Consider the following 21,802-nt stretch of genomic DNA (forward strand, 5'->3'; position numbering starts at 1 on the left):
CCATCCCCCGACTGCTGCCTGGGGATCTCTCCACAGCACAGCTCCAACCATGCCATTTCCCTGCTGAAAATGCTGTCGTGGCCGCCCTTGCCTCCAGGAGGAGGTCTGGGTTCCTGTGCCTGGCACACAGCTAGTCAGGCTGTACCCTCTGTCTCCCCTGCCCCCTAACCCAGTACCCAAGTCTGGACACCTGTGGCCAGGCTCTGTCCCGCTGTCCTTCCCTCATCTCCCACAGAGCTGCACTCAACTCCAGCATGACTCTCCCATCACCTTCTTTTGGAGGTCTTGTACCTCCTCAATCCCCATTTCTCCATAAATCTAGGCATCAGAGTTAGTGACACCTCTGCCATGTCAATCACCTCCCGTGGTCAGCTCCCTGTGTCTTCTCAGTGCAGCTTTATTTGACTTTCTGAGACTGGACACCTTGCTCCTGACCATAAATGTGGGTTCCCCATCATCACCCCAGCCGACTGCTCCTCCCACATGGTTAGGCCCTTCCCTTGTTTGTCTCCAGAGTGTTGGCTCTTTCCAGGCTTCTCTTCTCTTTGTACACGTACGTAGCTTGGGAAAGTCAGCGCTCGCAAAGATAACACCTGCGTAGCCTCTCAGTCCTCAAGATGGGTCTGCAAGCCTTTTCCAGACTGTTGCTTCTCACTGATGATGGGATACTCTCCCAGAGGGCCCAGCACATCCCAGTTTCCCCCAATGTCACCATAGCCCACACTGTACTCCTTTACCTCACTTTGTCCTGTTCCACCTGGGATATTTCTGCCTCCGGCTGTGCCACCTTCATTTGCCTACCTCTACCCCCTGTCCACGCTGTGTATTTCTTCTCAGTGGGCTTAGCTTGTCCCATTCCTCCTTTTCGCTGCTTTCCTGCCACAGCAGCCTCACAAGCCTACCAGCGCCCTAGTCATCTGACTTGGGGTCTCTCCTTGGTGCTCCCACGGCACCTGGGCTCACCTGTGTTTGAGCACTCTCCCCTCCACGGTGGAGTCATGTTCACCGCCTGGCTTGACTCCTTCATCTCCTAGAGCACGCTGGTTCCTTTTTACAAAGTGACCTCTACATCCCTGATACCACACAGGTCATATGATATACGGATCTGAGATCTGTTCATGATCCTGTCAGTCTTTGGAGAAATGTCTATTCTCTTCATTCTTTAATTGGGTTTTGTTATTAAGTTGTAGTTCTTTCTATATTTTAAACGTGAACCTCTTATTACGTGTAGAATACTCTTCTCTAGGGAATTGTGACTCTAACTTTATTCCTGAAAATCTTCTCTCGATGGGAGAGTTTCTTCATAGGGAGAGAAGTATTTTAGTGTGTATCCATTACATTTAAAGCAAATTTGCCTTCTCTCATGAATTCTGAAGTCTCAGAGCTTTCAAGACGGACAGGCAGAAAGACATTCACTCCCTCATAACTGAGCAGAAACAAGTCTGAGGAACCAGCCACCCTGGTGGTCAGCCTAGGACCCAGATTCCAGGCCCTTGTCAGTGTTTGCCTAATGTCAGAAAAGAAATCCCTTTTCCTAGCCCAATTTCCACTATTGAGAATATACTGCAAGACCAAAGAAAGAGTTTTTTCTCTGATCAGTAGCAGAAAAAGGCTTTGAGGCACATTAGAGACCAGTGATAGAATTCTGAGAGGATTTTAATAATAACCCAAATCCCAGCAAAATTATTTCCAGAGGACATGCATTTCAGGTTTCTTGAAGGATGTTTATAATAAGCCAGAGAATTTCTCTTGTTGTCGTTAATGTGCTAGAACTGGTTTCAGTTAAATTTTACATGAAAAGGATATATTAACCTGCATAAAATATGTTCATAATCTCAATTTAAAATTAAAAAGAAGAAAAAACCCCACAACCACATGTACAATATATTGCCCCAAGTAAAAGCCTTGGGAAAAAAACAAAAACTTTGCTTGTATCACGCTAGTACCATTTTTACAGAGATAAAAATTCTATGCTCCCCTCGGTACACATGCACATCCCATTATTGTCACAGGGAGTTATGTATGTCGACTGGCGGGAAGAATAGATGCTGAGATTTCGGAAGGGATGAGAGCAGGCGAAACAAGTCTTTCAGTTCCACGGGCTTCCCCCAGTCTGGAAAGCAGGAGGCTGGGGCTTCCATAGGTGGGATGTGGTAAGGAGGCAAGACCAGACGTCCCCCCACAGTAAAACACAGTGGGGGACATCTGGGAACGTGTTAGTCCGGACGCAGGGCTGTCATTTCCTGACAGACCATGAAGTCAGTGCCAAGCACCTACCTCCCACTGTCCACACACAGCTACCAAGTCCGATACTGCTCGGCAGTGTCAGAGGCCAAAAATGACCGGCTTTGCTTTTATCAGCAGCGGGCCAAGTGTAGCCCTTATTTCCAAGTCTTTCAAGACTTCTTAAACAGTCATTAGGAGCCCCCTTTGGGGAGATGAGAATCTGCTTCCGAAGTTGCTGCTGAGTCTGCCTCACCTGTTCTAGAAGGGCAATTGGCTTTTGAGTTTTGAGGGACAGTGACTTTAAAATTGACCTTGAAGACAGTTTCTCCCGCTTACTGCACCATTGATTTATTCAGATCATTTTTCTAGTCTGCTACTTATTCATTCCCGAGTACTGTCTGAGTGCTTACAGGCGTGTGCAAGGAGCTGGGACATGAGCTTTGGTGTATCCTGACAAAAGGTGAACAGGGGGTTGAGAGGTGAGCGAGCCAGGGATGACCCGGCTGGAGGCAGGACTGGAGGTCCAGCTTGAGCAACCTCACCTGCTTGCACAAGGCCCACTGTGCCCTCCTGGGTCCAGGGACTTCTCCCTGGGGCAGGCCTGTCCCCCTGTGTCTGCAGGCAAAGTCCCTAAGATGTTTTCCATCTTAGCTCAGCTGATTTGCTGCCTTTATTGAGCACTTCATTGCTGGGATCATTGCACTGCTGGGAAATTTTTTTTTTTTTAGTTTCTTCACTCTTTTTTATTTTTGTAATCTCATGGAACAATATCATTTGTGCTCACATTTGATGTTTTTTTTTAAAAAAAGCCTATTTCATTTAAAACCTCAGTTTTGAGCACAAAGCACTTCAGAGTTGTTATTAAAAGACTTTTTCAATCTCAAACAGAGACTGCTAGAAATGAAGTGCCATTTTGGAAAAAAAAAAAAAAAAGGAACACATATCATCAGCATAGCTGCAGCATCAAGCTGAGCATCCAGAATATGAAGAAGAAAATCTCTATATGAAATTCTGATTTTATAGCAAACTAACGATTTAAGGGGACTTTGTTTCCCTGGCCAAATTCAGTTCTCATTTATTATTGTAATTTCCTAAAGCTGAGTTTATAAATTGCCCGTAAGCACATGCAACATGTACATCAACATGACAGCCTCATGAATTTATGCTGAGAATTTTGGGTGCATACAAGGATCAAGAAAACAAGCTATACATTTAGTCTCTGTGCCCACTGCCCATATTACATATTAATTCAACAATGAGATGAAATGCCTGCTGCTATTTTAAGCTTGGTATTAATGCTCGATGTGTGCTGTGCATTGTATCCTTGATTTAATGCTAGTGGTGATGGTGGTAGTGGTGGTGGTGGTGATGGTGATATACACACTTTGCTTCCCCTATAGCGACTGGCACAACCTGTCATAAGTGTCATTATTATCTCCACCTCACAAGTGAGGCAGGGAAGGCAGAGTGAGGTAAGCCCTGGCACAAGCTGCCCTACACTGCCCTACGGGGAAATGGCAGAGCCAGGTCTGGCCAGCACTTGACCTCTGGCCCCACTGCTGCTCCTCTGGGTTCTGCCTGCCAGCTAAAGCACCCAGTGAATCCAAGCGCACCAAATCTCAGGGTATTTTCTGTTCGGACCTCAGGGCATGGGTTTGTATATGATAAAAGCTGCAATGATAATTCGAAGCAGGGTGCTGGAGAGGGGGTGATGGTGCATAACCTCCAGTTGTTGAAATAAAAATAGATAATGTTTCTTAGATTCTGACTCCTCACCTGTGGCCTCTGTTAGGAGTTGGGTTTATATTCTTCTAAACATTTTTTATGTCTATGCAAACCTAATATCTATGTGTATTGTCCCAAAGTGTATTCAGTCAACCCACAATCGATGTAGGTCATAGAGATGGAATGTGACAAGTTCATTTCCCTACAAATGAAAATAATCTGAGACAAAATGCTCAGTTGTTTTCTTGTCAACAATACCTCGGGCTTACCCTTCTGCATGAGGACATATAGGTCTTCCTCTTTGTACTTATAACCACAGTATTACGGTATCATTTTTTGGATTCATCCCCAATTCCAGTTTTTCACTCTGCATCTACACCCTAGTGAGTATCTTTTCACATATAACTTTGCTTGAGGTGTTTCTGTAAAAGAGCTTTTTTAAAAATCCAATTATATAAAAATATATCTGCATTTTCTAATTTTGATAAATCCTGCCCAATTACCTTCTCATTTTATTCTCCAAAGGATGAGAGTGATTATTTCCCAATGCAGGATATCATTTATTTGTCTATATATGTAAGTTTCTATCTTCCTTCCTTCCTTCCTTATTTTTCTCTTCCTCTTCTTCTTCCTTCTTCCCTCTCTTTTTCCCTTCTTCATTATCATCATCATCATCACCACCATCTACTGTCTATTTCAAACTATTTAATCTAAATCCATATGCACATGTCATGACTACAAGCAGTAAGAACGCAGATACCCTAATTCCCAGTAGACTATCCTCATAGACACCCTCGGTAGGAGAAAAGTTAATGGTTAGGCTCATGGTTTCCAAAAGCATCCCTTTCTACATTCCTGAGGTGGAAGACATCCACAGGAGAGTTTGAAGTGATAGTCTCAAGCTATGAAACTAGCCATTGTGGGAGGACTTGCACATGTAAATCAGCAAATGCCACACATCAGAGATTTTTCTTGTTGAGCCAGTTGTTTGACAATTTACCCACATAGCTTAGGCTCCACAGACAGTAAGTTTGCAAAGTCACCGCTTCAGGGAACTGAATGGTGTGGGAGAAGGCCAGGCTCTAGCACCAGCTTGCAGCTTATTAGCTATTAACCTCAAGTGTGCGATTCTTTGCCTTTGTTTCTGTATGTTTAAAACCAGGGTGACAATGGTACCTTCTAAATAGAGCTGGTACTACACTGTGGAAGCAGTAGGTGCTGTCACTAATTTCTGTGAGAGAGAATAAAAGCTACCCAAATAGATAGCACTTTACAATGCCAAGGGGTGATGCTTGCGATAGAGGAGGGCAAGAAAGCCAGGGAGGGACTTTTTATGGGGTAGGAACCTCCTGGCATCAAAGACCTGATAAGCTGAGGGAGTAAGTCACAGTACCATGTGGGGGAAAACATTCCAGGCAGAAAACACAGCCTGGACCAAGGCCCTCAGGTGTGTCAGAACAGGTAGAGCTGTCCAGGTGTCTCTCAGAAACACGAAGAGACCAGTGTGGCTGGAGCATTGGCCAGCTAGGGGCTCCTGTGGTTGCCGAGGCTGGAGGAGACCCAGGGTGATCAGGAAGGATCGCCATCCTGATGAAGACTCTGAATTTTATTCTATGAAGAGAATAAGTCTAAAGAGAAACTTTTTGCACAGAGAATTTTGCACAGAGCAAGTGAACGGCGTGGGCTGCCTTAGAAGATTTATCTTTCCCATTATTTAAAAAAAAAAAATCATTGTATTTATCAGGTACTGGCCTGAGACCTCGTGGCTTCCATCAGCATCTGGCACATGGGAGTTTCCAAATGACTTCGGAGTGTTTTTATGGTTATTTGTGAGTCCCATTATAGATGAGGAAACAGAGAGGTTAGTAGATGACCTGAGGTCACACAGCTAGCAAATGGCAGTCTCTGTCACTTAGAGTCATTATGCTGCCATTGAACGGACCCTTGTCCAATCTCATGAATCTAGGGGAGTATTAAAAATTACCGTCGATATAAGATTGTGTGTTTGGGAGGAAAGATTTTCAGAGCACACTCCTATGTAGAAGTAGATAACCAAACACTGTTTTCCTGTGCATAAATTATCTCTTAACTGATACTGCCAGGAAAGTACTTTTGGAAGGCAGCTGGGAAAACATACGTTTGCAGTCCATGGGGAAGAGCAAATGAGTGACTGTATTAGATCATGCAGCTCTCAGTGTTCACTGCGAAAAGCTTCAAGTATCAGGACCCTCCCCAAGAGCATTATCTGTCATCAGATTTTAGCTCCCAAAACATGCATTGGGGAGACCCAGAGACATCCATCTGTCTGACCCTTGCAAAGCCTCCGCCCTTTCTGTGTGTGGCTGAGAAGCCTGTATCTGACTCTCCCTAGCCAGGGGTTTAACTTTCTGTCACATCACACTTATTCTGCACTTTGCCAAGCTCCTTTGACTTCATCAGACCCAAGAGAATGATGTGAATTTGCTCTGCTCAGGATTTCTCCATGACTTCATTTGACACACAGTGCCAACAAACCAGGGCAGAATTTGAAGTGTTCGTCTAACACTCACCAGCTCTTGTCTTCCCAAGTGTTAGAGAACACGGGGGCATGGACCATCACTGGTTACATGGAGGCTGGGAATAGAGGTGGAAACCCGGGCAGATGTAATCAGTTCCAAGACTTACAGGTGGTAGAGGCAACAGAGGCTTCGTGGAGCACCTGGCCCCAAGTGTGATGACTAAAAGACCCATTCTCTAGGCTCTTGCTCACATTATTCAGATGCACCTAAGTCAGCAGTCATGACTACATGCTGAGTTTGGTGGGTCACAGCTGAATTGCTACCCCAGTTCAGTGTGAGTTATGTCAGCAGAGCCAGCGGTGCCAGTGATGATCTCAACTTGGAGGAAACAATGCCCATGAGCCTGGTATGTGACTTCTGTGTTTAGCTTGGAAAGCTAAATTTTCCCCTGACCTCGAATTTTCCCCTGTTGACACATCCTCATATTATCACCTTTTCTGGGGGTGCCTCCAATTAAGAGTCATGCCACACACACACAGCCTGACCAAAGCAGAGCCTGCATCCTTGTGACCTTCCCCCTGCATTGGTCAGGGGTGTGCACCTGCCTCTTTCTGGGAGGATAGGAATCGTGGTGGGGAGTGAGATGGCCAAGGGAATCAGGGGGTCCCCTGAAGCATTCCAGCTAGAGTCTCTGCTCCTTTGTTGTCTGTTCCTATCAGTGACGGCTCATGTTTCTGCCCTCTGATGGGTTTGAGTCTTGTACGCTGAAGTCCTCTGAGCCTCCATACCTCTCTCCAGGTCTCCTGGCTTTTGCTGAGAACAGGGTCCACTCTTTTCTCCTTTAGCTGGAGACTAACACTGCCCCCTGAACCTAGTGTATCTGATCTGAAAATTCACCTTCCCATGAGCTATGCCAATGAGAGGCCTGTTGTCTTTGGAAGGTCACTGTTTTGCCCCTTGGAATTTCGGGAATACTGTGTGTCTGGCTGGCTCATCTGAGCATAGAGATATAGTCAGAGCCTCTGTGCATGTGAAGTTCTAGGCATTGCTGGTGAGCAGAGTGTGGATGGAGCAGGACTGCCTGACTCTGAGTCCTGACACCACCTAGCAACAGCTACTTGACCTTGAGCAAGCTATATGTTTTTTTAAGCCACTTTGCTCTTTTATGATGTGTGCATGGCTGCAGGGCCCACCTCACAGTGCTGGTGTGGATGTTGAATGAGGCAGTGATGATTTGTCACTGAAGGACCGATTTTCAATGACCATACTGCTGACTGGCAAAGGCAGTTCTGGCTTGTGTCTTGTGCCATCCTTGACATCTCTGTCTTGTAAAGGCATTTAATTATTTATTTTCACTTAACATGCACATCAGGTAACACTATTTTTTCTTTCCTAATATGTTGAAATATACATGTAAGTATGCCAGTCCGTAGACCCAGCAGAAATGCAAGTCAAATTTGTATCCAAGGCCAATAGGACTGATAGGGACTGCGACCCCATTTTCTTTCCCGAGTTTGGACCTCTGGATACCTGTTAAGGGCCCTCTGTCAAATAGAGCATCACTCTAACTCCTTGGTGGCAAGTTAGATGTTGCAAGGGGAGAGTTTGTTTTACTAGGTACTCTGTTGAATAAAAAATGAGCACTTACCTTGAAGGGGGAAGAGGAAGTCTGCCCTCGATAATATGCAATACTCTTGGGGGTAAATAGATCCCTGATAGTGCAACTCGGTAGAACTGCAATCACATTTTTTAACTCTAGGGTGACGTTAGCATAAACATCCCATGTCCTGGTTATTGATCTGTTGCTGTGATAATGGTATTACCCAATTGAACTTCTGACATCGGAGAACTTGCAGTGGCTGCAATTGCATTTTTCTCTTATTCCTGAAACTTAATTCAACTTGCACATCCTATGGTGATCTCTGTGAAAAAATGTTGTTTTGCAGGAGTCTGGATAGAATGTTAAATCAATCTCTCTCTTTACCCCTCCCCATCATAAGAATGTTAACTTTTGGCTTAAATCCTAGAAACACACCTACAAAATGAAATCTTCAGCAACTGCCATTAAAGTGTGGTATGTTCCCAGGAGACACACAACTTTCAAGTTCCTTAGGGTTACCTTTCTAGAGTTAGCCATATTAAATCAATCCTCACGGTGGGTCTGCTTTCTATAATTGTCACTCAAAGTAGGGTAAAGAGAGCTCAATTGAAAAGTAGGAGGTCCACCTGGAAGCTGTCATCTGAGGTAGCAGCATCTCATCCTGGCAGAACAGAAGGTGGAACATAGGGGTGTGACTTTTCCAGCTCTGAAGCATGTGTGATCCCTTAGTCATACCTAGAGTGGAAAAGGTTCCGTTTCTCCATCAGAAAATTGGTCTGCCTGGTAATCCTCCACTAATTCTTCTGAGGGCCAGTATGCTAAGGGGGAATCTAATCTGGTCATTAGACAACACTTGAGTTCAAGTTCAGGTTGGTGTGTTCCTTAAAGATGGTGAAAAGGCAACCTGGACCAGCAGCACTTACTAGAATGACTGAAATTATAAATACTAACAGTGCTAATAAGTGCTGACAACAGGAAGAACAATTCTCAGACATTTATGATCGTAGGAAGACATGTGTGGTGCATTGGTTTTGGGCAAATAGTCTGGCAGTTTCTTTTAAAGGTGAACATAGACTTTCATATGACCCAAAGAACCACTCCTGGGTGTTTATGCTAGAATAATGAAAATGCCATGCATAAACCTGCACATGAGTGTTTATAACAACTTTATTTATAGTTACTAAAAACTTGAAATGACCCAAATGTCTTTCAGCCAGTGAGCGAATAAGTACACGGGTAGGTTTTCACCGTGGAGTACAGGCACACTCTGGAAACACCACGATGAAGTGAACGTCGGCACGATTGGCTGCTTCTGCAGCCTGTCTGCTTAGTTGGAGATAGCTGGCAGCTCCCTCTGTCTTCCCTTGGTCTTTGCTCTGTACTCTGTCCTAAATTCCCCCCTTATAGAGACACAAGTCACAGTGGACCTACTCTCATGACCTCATTTTACCTCCATCATCTCTTCAAAAGCCCTGTTTCTAAATACAGTCATATTCTAGGCATTGGGGGTTTAGGGCTGAACATAGGAATTTTTTTCAAGGGGCACAATTCAGCCCATATAATTAGTTTCCTCAAATCCATTATCCATCAAAAGATATCCAGGGCTGCTAGTTCACATAGTTCTTGGTGACTCATAAAATGCTCAGAACATAAGTGGATTTTTAGGTTATTTTCCAGAGAGAAAGTGGTGACACTGAAACATTTACTCATTCAGCACATAAGTGTTTAGCATCTCCTGTCTTCTGTGGGGTGGGCTTCATTACAGACAGCATCTCATCTAAATCCTCACATCAGCAAGGTCAACCCTTCAGTGCCAAATACAGAACTGCCCAAGGCCACATTGCTGACATTTGAAAGTGTCCAGATCTCACCCGCACCGAGCCCTGCGATAGGGCCACAGAGACCCCCGGCCATGGCCCTTGCCTCTTCCCACACTCAGACAGTCATTGAACCAGAGTTCTAAGAACTTTCTTTTACTTCAGTCTGCTTTTGCAACATTTATCTCTATATGAACAGACCCTCATACTCCTCCTCCCCTTCCAGACTCAGAAGAAGATTCTCTCTGTTCGGGAGATGTATGAAAAATTCCTTTTCACATAAAGTAAAAGGAAAACACATGTGCTACAAACAGCTGAGCGCAAATACCAAGGCTTAATCTGAGACAGAGAAAGTGACCAGGATTCTCTGCAGACTGGGTGAAAGGGAAAAGAAAGCAAAGCCAGAGTCCTGGGAAAGAGGAAATGATGAGACTGCTGCTCACATGTTTAGAAAAGCCTAGAGCTTTTCCTACGGGACTCTTCAGGGCTTTCCAGCAAGGGGTCCACTCTGCTGTCTGTTCCTGTCCCTTTTGCTTTCTAGTGAAGACAGCAACACTGCATGCCAATGTAAAGCTCACTTTGAAAGCCTGGACTCTCTACTTTGAGTGGTTAATTTTGTATTTTCAGTGTAATCTGAAATTGTCGTGGGAGTATTTCTGAGCAGCCAGCTCAAGATTATTTGTGTTTTGCCTAAGTTATAACACTCTATATACTTCTATACCCCCCAAAATGGGGGGGGGCAGTGACTGACTTGGCATCAGCAGCTGGGTAGGAACAAACAGAAGAGCTGCTTGATTCATCTGCAGAGATCCATGTGCTGTGTTCCAGTTCTTGACTTGCCAGAGACCCTAGGGCCCTTGCTTAAACCCAGAGCAGGTTTCTATCATCACTCCTGCCAACATCATCTAGAATGCCCTGCCTCTGCCCCATTGCTGTCACCAACTTTAACATTTCCGTTTCTGGCTCCTGGTTTTACTACCAGTTCTATGGTCTTACCTTGTCTTACTGACTTGCCATGCCAATAATGTTCGCTAAGCTACTTTTCTCTCAGTGCACCTGAACTTTCCACGAAAACCTCAGTGCAAAGAAGGGTAACTTGATGAAAACTGGTAGGCGTCCATATTTGCCCCCTTTCACTGGCCATTTGGAATTTATTTCCAGTTAAATAAGCTGGGAAATGTAATTAAGCATATGGTTGATGGTGATAGCCAAGTGAGCATGCCAGAAAAGAAGAGGTTCATTACAGGTGCCAGGGACTGCTGTTATGCATCTTCTGGTGGAAACGGTACACATTTCACAATTCACAGCCTCCTGTGTGCTGCCTCATATCTTCAATCAAATTATTATATTCCAGAAATATGCATAAGGGAAATGATTCTACACATTTTATGGTGGGTTGTTGCTTGTAGCAGAAATTGAAGTACCTTTCCACTTATGAAAGTACTAATTTTATTTGTTTTTATTGCTTTCCTAGATGCAATTATTTATTTAGTGTGCTTTGGCTTTATTAAATTATGTTTACTATAGGAACATCATAAAAATGTATGAAAACAACACATCAGCCAAGCCAGCCTGGTGACCTGTATTGAGAAAGCTAGTGTTATTTTTCATATCCAAACATAATGGAATAACTTAAGAATAAACAGATAATCTACACTAGAAAACAATGCAATTTCTAGGTAATGTAATAAAACACCTGGACAATATGATTTCATAAATCTTGGTTCTAAAATTTACATGAGTTGGGTTTTGCCGGCTTATTTGAGGACACTTGGCATTTCTAAATGGAATCATTATAATGTGAAATGTAATTAAATCAAAAGGCAAGATGGAAATGGAATTTTTGTTGACTTGTAAGATATGGGCGACTAAGAAGCAATGTAAAGACTTTAGGTGTCAAAAGACCAGAGGTTCCCATTCTTGTAAATGTCTCTAATTTTACAATTAAAAATAGCCGTACAATTTGTTAAGCTGGTTTGGGCAATCAGCCCTTAATAGAGATTAACTACACAGAGTTCTAGTCACTATTAATGATGTTTCATCTCAAGAGAAGAGAGGCATTTTTGCTTTTGGCAGTTTTTTGAAAAGGAATTTAAATTGAATGTAAATGGTTTATTTGTCCTAAAATTGGCAAGATAACCAAGGTATAAGTGTGTGTGTGTGTGTGTGTGTGTGTGTGTGTACAAAGCAAGGGTTACAACCAAAGCCAAAACAATGAACAAAAGCAGAACCGCTTAAGTGAAAGTCAAGTGTATTTTGTGATTCCAAGTTAGTGAACAGCTTTTATTTTTCTAATTATGAATTAAGTTCATTAATGTGTTGTTACTTAAATGCATGTGTAATAAATGGTGAGTCATATCCAGTTTTCAGAGTTTTGTTCCCAGCGGGAACCCTGGAAACCAATTTCTTGATTTTCCAAGCATACTCCAAGGGCTTTCTAAGCACAATACACTCATGCAAATCTCTTCCCCTACACCCCTTTTTACTGGGATAATAGCAAAGAGAGAGCCTGCCTGCCCCCAGAGTCTGCAGCCAAGAGTCTGCAGGCGTCCTCCACTGCGGGCTGCCCCTGACTCTGCCCCACGCCGGCTCAGGGCTTTGGCTTTTAGTTTGTACCAAGAAGCACTTCCACCGACAATATACTAGTTGATCTACTTCTGTTTCTTTTGGCAATCTTTTTTTTTTTTTTTTTTTAAATATTTAGTGTCAGTCAATATGAAAGACAAAAACCGGTATGTAAGTGGGATTTTAAACTGTGATTCTCCCTATGAGGAAGCATTGAGATCACTTCATATGTATAAGAGCCTTTGTATTACCTTTGCTGGGAACTGTCTGGCCCCGTTGTGTTTTTTCTCTGCTTGATTTCCTCATGGATTGTTGGCCTTTATCGTTCTTCAACCGTAAATCTTTCTAGATGAGCGAAAATACTTCCCCCATTTCTTCCTTTGTCTTTTGACTTTCTTTAGACAATATTTGCCTGTTGAGAGCATATATTTTTCTATTGCTGTTCAGCTTTGTTTCATACTTTTAAATACCTCCAGGTACTGAATTTAAAGAAATATTCCTTACAAGTACTCAAAGCTCTTTTTGAGTTTGCTTTCTACATAATTTTTAAAAATCCATCTACCATTTATCTAGTATAAAGAAGGACACAAGGATATGATTTTTCTTTCAACAGGCTACCCAGTTATCCCAACATTTATTGAAAAGTGGTGTTTGGGTTTTCTCATCAGATACCTAGATTTTTGCCAATATCACAGTATGGTAATGATAGTGACTTTGTATTTTTAATATCACTAGAGTCGTATCACTAATAATGTCACCATTATTTCAATAATGTTCTTTAGTCATAGTAAGAAAATGTACATATGTGTCCATTTTATTCAAAAATCACTTTTAACAAAATTTAAAAATGTTTATAAATGCTTTTCCACCATCTATATATACTTTTAGCCATATAATTTTTTATCTGTTGTTATTGTGAATTATATTAATAGATTTTTCCAATATTGAATGATCTTTGCATTTATGAAGTAAAATCAACTAGAATATGATTATCTTTGAATTGCTTCTTTATTCTCTCTAATAACTTTGATTTAAAATTCATATTGATAAATGAGATTGTTCTAAAAGATAGGATGTTTTTCTTCTTAGAAATGCTCTACATCAGTTTAATTACATTGGAATTATCTACTTCTTAAAGGAACTTCTTTTGGAAATTTTCCTATAAAACTTCTCAGGTCTGGCCATTTGTCTCTTGAGAGACAAGAGAGCGCTTTGACAATATTTTCTTTCTTTCACTTTTGATGATGAATACTGCAGTCACATTTTTTAGCATTAATATTACAATTTACAGTTTTTTGGAACAATAACAATTTAATCCTGTACTTCAAAAACTTTTATAGTAAGTTGAACAAAGTAGTTTTCTTTTAAACATTTCCTTCATTTACATTATATCCTCTTTTCCATTTCCTATTTTATATGTTCCTCTTTTATCTTGATTATTTTGTTGTTTCCAAGAACAAGATTTTTATTTATTCTGATTTTTTGTTTGTTTTTAACTTTACTTTTCCTTCTGCTTTTCTTGCATTCATCTTTTTTCCTGGTTTTCTTCAATTGGATGTTTGATCCATGTAAGTCACGTTGTTTAATATAAATATTAAAGGCTATAATTTTTCCTGAATGGTGCATTCTTTACTTCTAGAAGTGATCTTTATCATTGCCTTAAAGCTTTCTGAAATTTTAGCTTCATTCAAGTTAGTTTCTAGACAGTAGCATTCTAGTTTTGTTATTAATTTATTAATTGCTAGGATTTTTTTTTTTGGTGGGGAGGTTGTGGGGGGGCAGTTCTGCCTCTGCTTTTATTTTTTCCTTTTGACCAGAGACTATTAGTTACATTATTTTTACTCTTCAGAATTGAAGCTTATTCTGTGACTTAATATTTAATCATTTTTTTGAATGTTCTATGCAAACTTGAAAACAAACCACAGTGTTCCATGTAAGACAAGGAGATCTGGCTTGATACATTATTTAGAATATATATATATATCCTTAACATTTTTTTGGTCAATTTGTACCTCTTTGAAATCTCAGAATGCTATGAAAATGCATGACTGAAGAATGACTGTGTGGTGAAGTCCCTCAGGTCAGCTAAAATTGTGCTGTGTTTTGTTTTCTAGCCGAAGATTGCTGAGGAGAGCTTGACCTATGCGGAGCTGGAGCTCATCAAGCCCCACCAGGCTGCCAAGGGCATCCCCACCAGCACTGTCTACGCTCAGATCCTCTTCGAGGAGAACAAGCTGTAATGCTGGGTGCTATTCTGTGGTCCTATTTAATACCTGCCACCCCAGTTATTTATGAAACCTTGGAAACAAATCCTTATTTTTGTATGCTCACTTGTGCCTCTGTGTGGTAGGGGCCCCCTTTGCAACAACATCCAGGTGCCTTCAAAAAGATATGAGGCTCTTTGCAAGAGAGTGGGAACCATAGCCCTTGGACAGATCTCTCAGGATGAGATTTTCCTGGGTCCAAACTCTGAGGGTGAGGACTGTGATTCTGAGCACCCCTGAGATTTTCTTCTGAGCCAAACCCCTTCACATTCCCTCCTTGCTTCTCTGGGTTTTAATTGTTTTTAAGTCTTTTGAATCTTCATTTTAATCTCCTTCTCTTCCTGTATCCGTGATATCAAGCTCATAGTATATAGCTAGAGGAAATGCCATTATAGGCCAGAGTGTGAGATGGTAGATATGTAGTAATGGTTTTCAAAGGATTGGATAATATTGGTCAGGCAGCCAGAGCAGAGCAAATTGCTTATCGCAAGCAGTCCTTCAAGATAGCAACTCTTGTTTCCAAAACACGCTGACCCTGGCAGCGTAAGGGCATGGTACAGAGAAGGGTCTAACTGCCCACTCCTGTGAAAGCAAAGTCTTTTGCCTGGTCTGAGGTCAAAGCTAGCAGCAAACTGTCCCTGAACACTCCAGTGCCTGTTTCCATACCCATGATCTCCTGAGGCCTTAGGATAAATAGGACCCAATCCTACAGGGCTCAACCCCACCAGAAGGAAGGGGTGCTATACTGCTTTACAAGGATCTATTCTCCAAGAAATTCTGACCCTTTCCAAAAGGAGCCAGGGAGTTTGTCATCAGTTGACACTGTGGAGGAAGGGGCCTCTGGGAGTGTGGCCTAGTCTAACTGTCCACTCCTGTGAAAGCAACGTCTTTGCCTGGTCCCCCAGGGTAGGAGGTTAGGAAGTGCACACTGGGCTGGAAAAGTGTCTCCTGAAGGCCTTTTGTTGCAAAAAGCTTGTCCAGCTCTGTGTGGGGTCCCCATGGGTTGGGGGGTGTCAGGACGTGTGGAGCAACAGTCTGTGGGGAAGTCGCTCTGTGGGATCTCACTGATGGCGAGCTCGTCCTAGAAGAGAATCATTCTGCCAACTGGGTTGTTCAGGACACTTCCAAAGCATGACTGTGCTCTGGTGTTTGTTTACTGCACACTATAGAAATTGTTTGCCTTTGTAATGAACTGTATATATGGTAAATTATATATTTTTAAACACAAGTTTGCATGTGTTTGGTGCCTCTCTATGCTACCACAAGGATGTGCTTAAGTTGTCTTCTATTTGTCTTAAACTCTGTGTTTGTAGAAAGTTGACTTAGCTGCTCAAAGAGTTCCTATAACATGATGATGAGTATTGCAAGCTTCTATACAACTATATTGTGTTATCATCCACACTAAAATTGATCCATATTTTCAGAATGCAAATGTTTTCACTATTTAAAGCTCTCATTGCAACAGCTCTAAAAAGTAAATATTTGTTCATGAACTCAGCTCAGTAGTAACTCTTCCAGACACCCAGGATAGCTTTTGAGTACCTCTCGTGGTTTATTGGAAAGGGCCCCAACTGGGAGCAGGTCATGATTTTCCAGAAGCAAAAACAGCCTGACTTGATAAAAAGGAAGCCATTTTCTCTGGCCTACACCTGCATCTCATTCCCACCCTCTCTGCCAGATTTCAAGATAGTAAATAATACACACAGATTTTGAGCAAGAAAAGTCATTTGGCAAAACTCATTGGCATTTCCCAGAGCCTCTCTTTAGGAGAGAGCACAGAATACATGATTAGCATGTATTAGTCAGTCATATAATTATCACTGCATCAGAGTCGTTTGCCATGGCAGGGTTCCCGCAGATGGCGGCTGTCAGGTATTTTGAGGAAGAGGGTGATTTCCTGATTTTCACTATGAGTCAGATGGGTAGAGAGAGTCCCAGGCTTCTACAGTCCTGAACTGAACTTCTGTCATCCCTAGCCATCTCCTTAAATTCAATGGGAGTTTAGGGCCATGATATGCGGAAATGAATGCATTTCACCAAGAACAGCTTGGGTTTTTAGGAGCTGGTGGCTGGAAGTGTATTAAGTCATTGTTAAAAATTTAGATCATATTCTTTCTCCAAAATTCTGGTCACAGCCACAAAAATCCACTTGAAGGTGTGTGAGGGAGGGCCTGCCGACACACAGTATACAGGAAACTGCAAGCCCACCACCTCCTGCTGAAAATGCACTCGGGACTCACGGAGCTAGGGGTCACAGCTAAGCAGAGCTTGTCCCACTGCTGCCTCCAGAAACAGGGAATTCAGCTCCGAACAGGAGGCAGTGGGTGATTTGTTTCTGGTGCTGATTTGATATGGTAAATCGTGACATTATTGTGATCATAAACTTAAAGAAATGACTCCACTCAATTCAGTCTCTGTCAAATACACTGCAACATATGCATGCGTTGTTGCCATTTCTAAAGATAATTGAGGAGACACTTATCCTTGATTAGGGGAATGCAGGAAGACTCTTCGGGTGGTTTTACTATAAGGCACCTTATGGTTACATCTGTATCTATGAGCAGTTTTCAAAAGGGCATTGCGTGTCATTTAAATGACGTTCATAAAGACCCACTGCTCCAAATGCAGTGACTCTCCCGCCAGACTGTGCAGATGCTCTCAGCTTTGGTGGTGGCTTTTAGGTAGTCACACCTAACACGGAATCCTGGCCAGTAGCAAGAGGGAGGGTTTGTGTTCACCTGGTGAAAACAACTCTCCCAATTTGAGCACTGAGCATTGAACTAAAACACCTGCGTAAGGAAGGGGTGGGTTGGGATTTCTTTAGGACTGCCTCTTTCTTAAAGTAACCTGACTCTGAGCACATGGGGCCGATGGGAAAAACCAGATTTATCCCCTTCTGAAACTTGTTGGAGTGAAAATAGCCTGGAGCTACTTCCTGTAGTTTCATAGACACTCATCTGTGTCATCTCGTACATCAACCCCGAAGATTCATTTGGGATAAGAACACTAAACTAGTTACACTTTTGCAGTTCAAGCCCTTGCTCATCATGCAGCCTCTGACACACATGACTCCAACACAGGCAGGGTCAACAAGGGGGCCCAGACCATGGAAATGGTGCAAAGCATGTGGGAGGTGACCTGGGTCAATCGGAAGTATTAGGACAAAGAACCATCTTCCTTTGGGCGCCTGAGCTGGAATACCACAGATCCACCTACATTAACATCTGCCCTGCGGAGAAGTGGTGGAGCTTGAAGGAGAGGCGGAGACAGAAGCCAGGAAGAGTGTGTCCTAGAAACAAAGAACCCCAGTCCCCAGCCACTAAAATCCCCTTTTCTCTTTCCATCAGCTCTTTTGATTTAATAAACTACCCTATATCCTACTACCTACTTCTGGTTTTGCTCAAGTTTGTCAGAAGGCAAAAGAGAGAATTTGATCTAGTGAAGTATTCATCAGAGTTGCTCCCTAGTACAGGAAGCAAAATAATTGCACGGAGCCCCTCTACCCATGAAGCCCACTCAACCACGGCCAACAACACATGTGTAGCCCCTAGCTCCCACTGTTCTCTGCTCCTTCTAGCTAAGAGAGACCCTTAGGGGCTCCAAAAATGCCCTTTTCCATGGAGGGGGACCATCAGGATTCAAGACTGATGCTCTTCCAAGGGAGGTGCCCTCATGTTCAGCATAGGGACACCAGCAGGCTCGGAGCAGCATTGATGGCCACGCAGAAAGGCTCAGGGCGCAGAAGCTTAGGAACCATGTCACACGGGTGTTGGGGGGGCTTTTGTGCTGACTTACCCACAGCATAGGCTGGTTCTACCATGACCGCGATGATTTACCATCTCCTTGACCAAGAGATGGTAGGAGGGCGAAGAGTGGGAGGAGGGCGAAGGGAGGGGTGGGAGAACCCAGTGAGCTTCAGTGTCCTCTGAGGCTCATTATAAGGTAAGACTGCCACATGGTGAAGATGCTGGCCTCCCCTTTGCCTTTCCCCAACACTGGATAGAGGTGCTCGGTGGACGGAAGAGCTCATGGTTGGCAGGAAGGGTCTGCCTGACCTATGGTGGGGTGCGAATGGACAGGAGAGACAGGCTCCCTAAACCCTAACATGTGCATGAATCACCTGGATTTGGTTAAACTAGATGGTGGTTCAGGAAGTCTAGATGAAGACTAAGAGTCAGTGTTTCTAACAAGCTTCTAGAAAATACCCATGTTTTTGATTCCCAGACCATATTTTGAGGGGCAAGGATGGAACTTAATTGGAAATGTGCACCTAGACCCCATAGGGAGATCCTCAAAGCAGAGGTGACAGCTGAAGCCTTGAGAGGGAACAAATCGCCAGGGAGAGACACAATGAGATGGGAGAGGGCCTAGGCCTGAGCAGGGGAAGCTGGTAGCCTGCTGGCAGGCCCAGAAGGAGCTGAGGAACCTTCAGGGGCCCAGAGAGAAGCAACTGACCCAAAGAGTAGAGAAATCTCCCCTTCTTCAGGAGGGTTTCTGGAAGGAGGAAGGACATAATAGGTGAACTTTGCAGAGGTTGAATAGAGCACAGGTTGAGGCTTGCTCATTCTGAATTAATTGTACATTTCAGTTTCAAAAGCAGTTCGTTTGCTGGGAAAGCGATTCCCCAAGCACACGAGGCCACCAGACTTTGGCGCTAAGCCCCATCTGCTCTGCTCAGCGATTTTTCTCCAAAGCAATCAGTGTCTTTCCATAGGGTGGCAATTTGAAGAAGATGCTTAATTAATGCACAGGGTGGTGTGCAATGGGCTTTTCTGCTTCTTCTGTTGTCATTGATAAAAGATGACTTGGTGCTTGCTTTCTAATAAACACAGCTCGATTAGCTTCACACCATTTTAGTGTCTGATTGTTAAATGTTAATGTACTGCACCCTATAGTTTTAAATAGAATTAGAGATGTTTACAGCTTTGGTTAAATGCACCTTGTTCTTCCACATTAAACTTTATTGCAAGTACCCTCCATCAGCAAACAGGAGAAAAACTCATTAGTAGTTGGTCTGTGTGGGGGCGGTGGGGGCTGCAGAAAGAACTAGCCTTTTACTTTCCTTTATTATAGCTTTTGAGCTGGTGGGGTGTGATGGTGTCCTATTTATGAATATGATTAGAGTGTCAGACTCTCAGATCTGTGGGGGGGATCTTAGGGAATCACAAACACCCAGTATTTTTTTTGCAGTAGTTTGTGTTGTATGTGTGAAGGTCTGATGCTCTTTGATTTTTTAATTGGATTCATGAACTACAAAAGGTGGAAACGTTAGAGACTCCAGACAGGGTCCCCTTGTACATCACTTCAGCTGTGGGAAGCTAAGGAGATGGGAAGGGGCCTGCCAGTAGGCCAAGCCTTGTTGTAACAGACCCTTGACTCCCAGCCCAGTGACCTCCCATGCACCCCAACCCTAAGTCCCAGACCCAGCACCAAGCTTGGGCTCCAGGGAGCTGCCTTCTTCTGGCTGTGTGATCTCTGGCCTCTTGCTGGGCTGGTCTTTGACCTAAGTAAGGGTTAGGACTGCTCAGCCTCCTCCTTGCAGGATCTCTGAGTCCTTGGCCTTCCTCAGTTCCTCCCCTTCAGGGTCCCACTTTCTCCAGTATCCCAGTTCTGAGTGTCCTGTGGATGCACCCAGCCCATGTCATGGTCAGTGTGGAATTCTCCACCATGTCTTGTCCTGCTCCTACTCCTCACCGGCGGCACAATGTTGGGAGCGTGCAGGCTCAGAGGCAGTAGCTGCGGGAGTCCTCTAACCTCCAGCCGTGATCGGGGTCTGACTGCACGCTGGCAGGTGAGCATCGCCAGGACAGACAGTAGGGAGAACACAGGTGAGCCCCTCTGTGCACACAGTGGAGCAGCAAAAGGAGAGACAACGTGTTCCCAGATGGGGGCTGCTGCTCCATTCGTACCTCGTGGGCAGTGACAGGCTTTACCTGTGCTCCAGACCACAGCAGAGGACACCCCAGTCACTTAAAGACCGAACATGACTCCTTGACTGAACGTTGTGACAACAGACCTTATAGGTTGTCTGCTTAACACCCCCCCCTTTCTTGGCCTTTTCAACACAGGGTTATGATCTAAAGTCACAAAACTTCATTAGTGGTCATCAGAAGCAAAACACGGGTCTCCCCTCCTACTTTCCTCATCTACTCTACATATTGCCTCCCCTTCTCTTCCACCCCCCACAGGGCAGTAACGGCTTAGCCTGTTTGAAGGAATGTTGGCTGGAGAGCAACCATGGGAAGGTGACAGCTGATGGCCAGTGATGGACAAAAGCAGGTTCAGCCTGTCAGTGGGGGGACAGATCAATACAATATACACAAGTACAATACAATAATTTTACTCCTTCCAGGGAATTTCAGAGGCCAGTTCAGTGCCACAAATCTTCACTGAGCATCTACTGTGTGCAGGGCAAGGGATGTAGATATGTACAGAGCAGCACAATCAGGAAGCAAATTACACTTATGATGGTTACTGTGGGCAGGAAGCTTACCACGTGCTGGGTATGGTGCTAGGGCATGATAGTGCATTCCTGCTAATATGGCTGTGAAAAGTGGGTTTTACAGCACTTAAGTGGCTTTCCCCAACCTACACTGTAAATTGTAAAGCTGATTAAAACAAAGGGCTGCCCATTTGTTCTACAAATAGTGCTGGGAAAACTGGGAAGTGAAAATGAAACTAGATCACTACATCGCACCATACACAAAAATCAACTCGAAGTGGATTAAAGACCTAGACATAAGAACAGAAACCATAAAATAACTGGAAGTAAAGCTGGGTGAAACACTACATGACATACACTTCAGCAACATCTTTGAAGATACGGTACCCAATGCAACGATAGTGAAGGCAAGGATAAATAGATGGGACTACGTCAAGTTAAAGAGCTGTACAGCAAAAGAGACATTGAAAAAAACAAACAGACATCTCACTGATTGGGAAAAAGTTTTCTCACACAAAACTAGCAATAAAGGGTTGATCACAAAGATATACAAAGAATTGGTGAAACTCAACAAAAATAAACAACCCCATCAGAAAATGGGCAGAAGAGCTAAGAAGACACTTTTCCAAAGAGGAAATGCAGATGGCCAACAAGCATATGAAAAA

The 21,802-nt window shown here is 43.5% G+C and overlaps 1 protein-coding gene across 1 annotated transcript in view; it reads left to right on the plus strand.

The window, feature by feature from the left end:
• The window catches only part of VSTM4 (V-set and transmembrane domain containing 4), a 62,766-nt gene extending 46,885 nt beyond the window's left edge, over positions 1–15,881 (plus strand). Inside the window, exon 8 of the mRNA XM_004681044.2 lies at positions 14,546–15,881. Coding sequence (XP_004681101.1) covers positions 14,546–14,671 — 126 coding nt within the window. The 3' untranslated portion in view covers positions 14,672–15,881. The remainder of the gene's footprint in view (positions 1–14,545) is intronic.
• The last annotated feature ends 5,921 nt before the right edge of the window (positions 15,882–21,802 follow it).

Source organism: Condylura cristata, unplaced genomic scaffold (genome assembly GCF_000260355.1).
Source record: "Condylura cristata isolate star-nosed mole 26May11 unplaced genomic scaffold, ConCri1.0 scaffold00011, whole genome shotgun sequence".
Classification (NCBI taxonomy): Eukaryota; Metazoa; Chordata; class Mammalia; order Eulipotyphla; family Talpidae; genus Condylura; species Condylura cristata.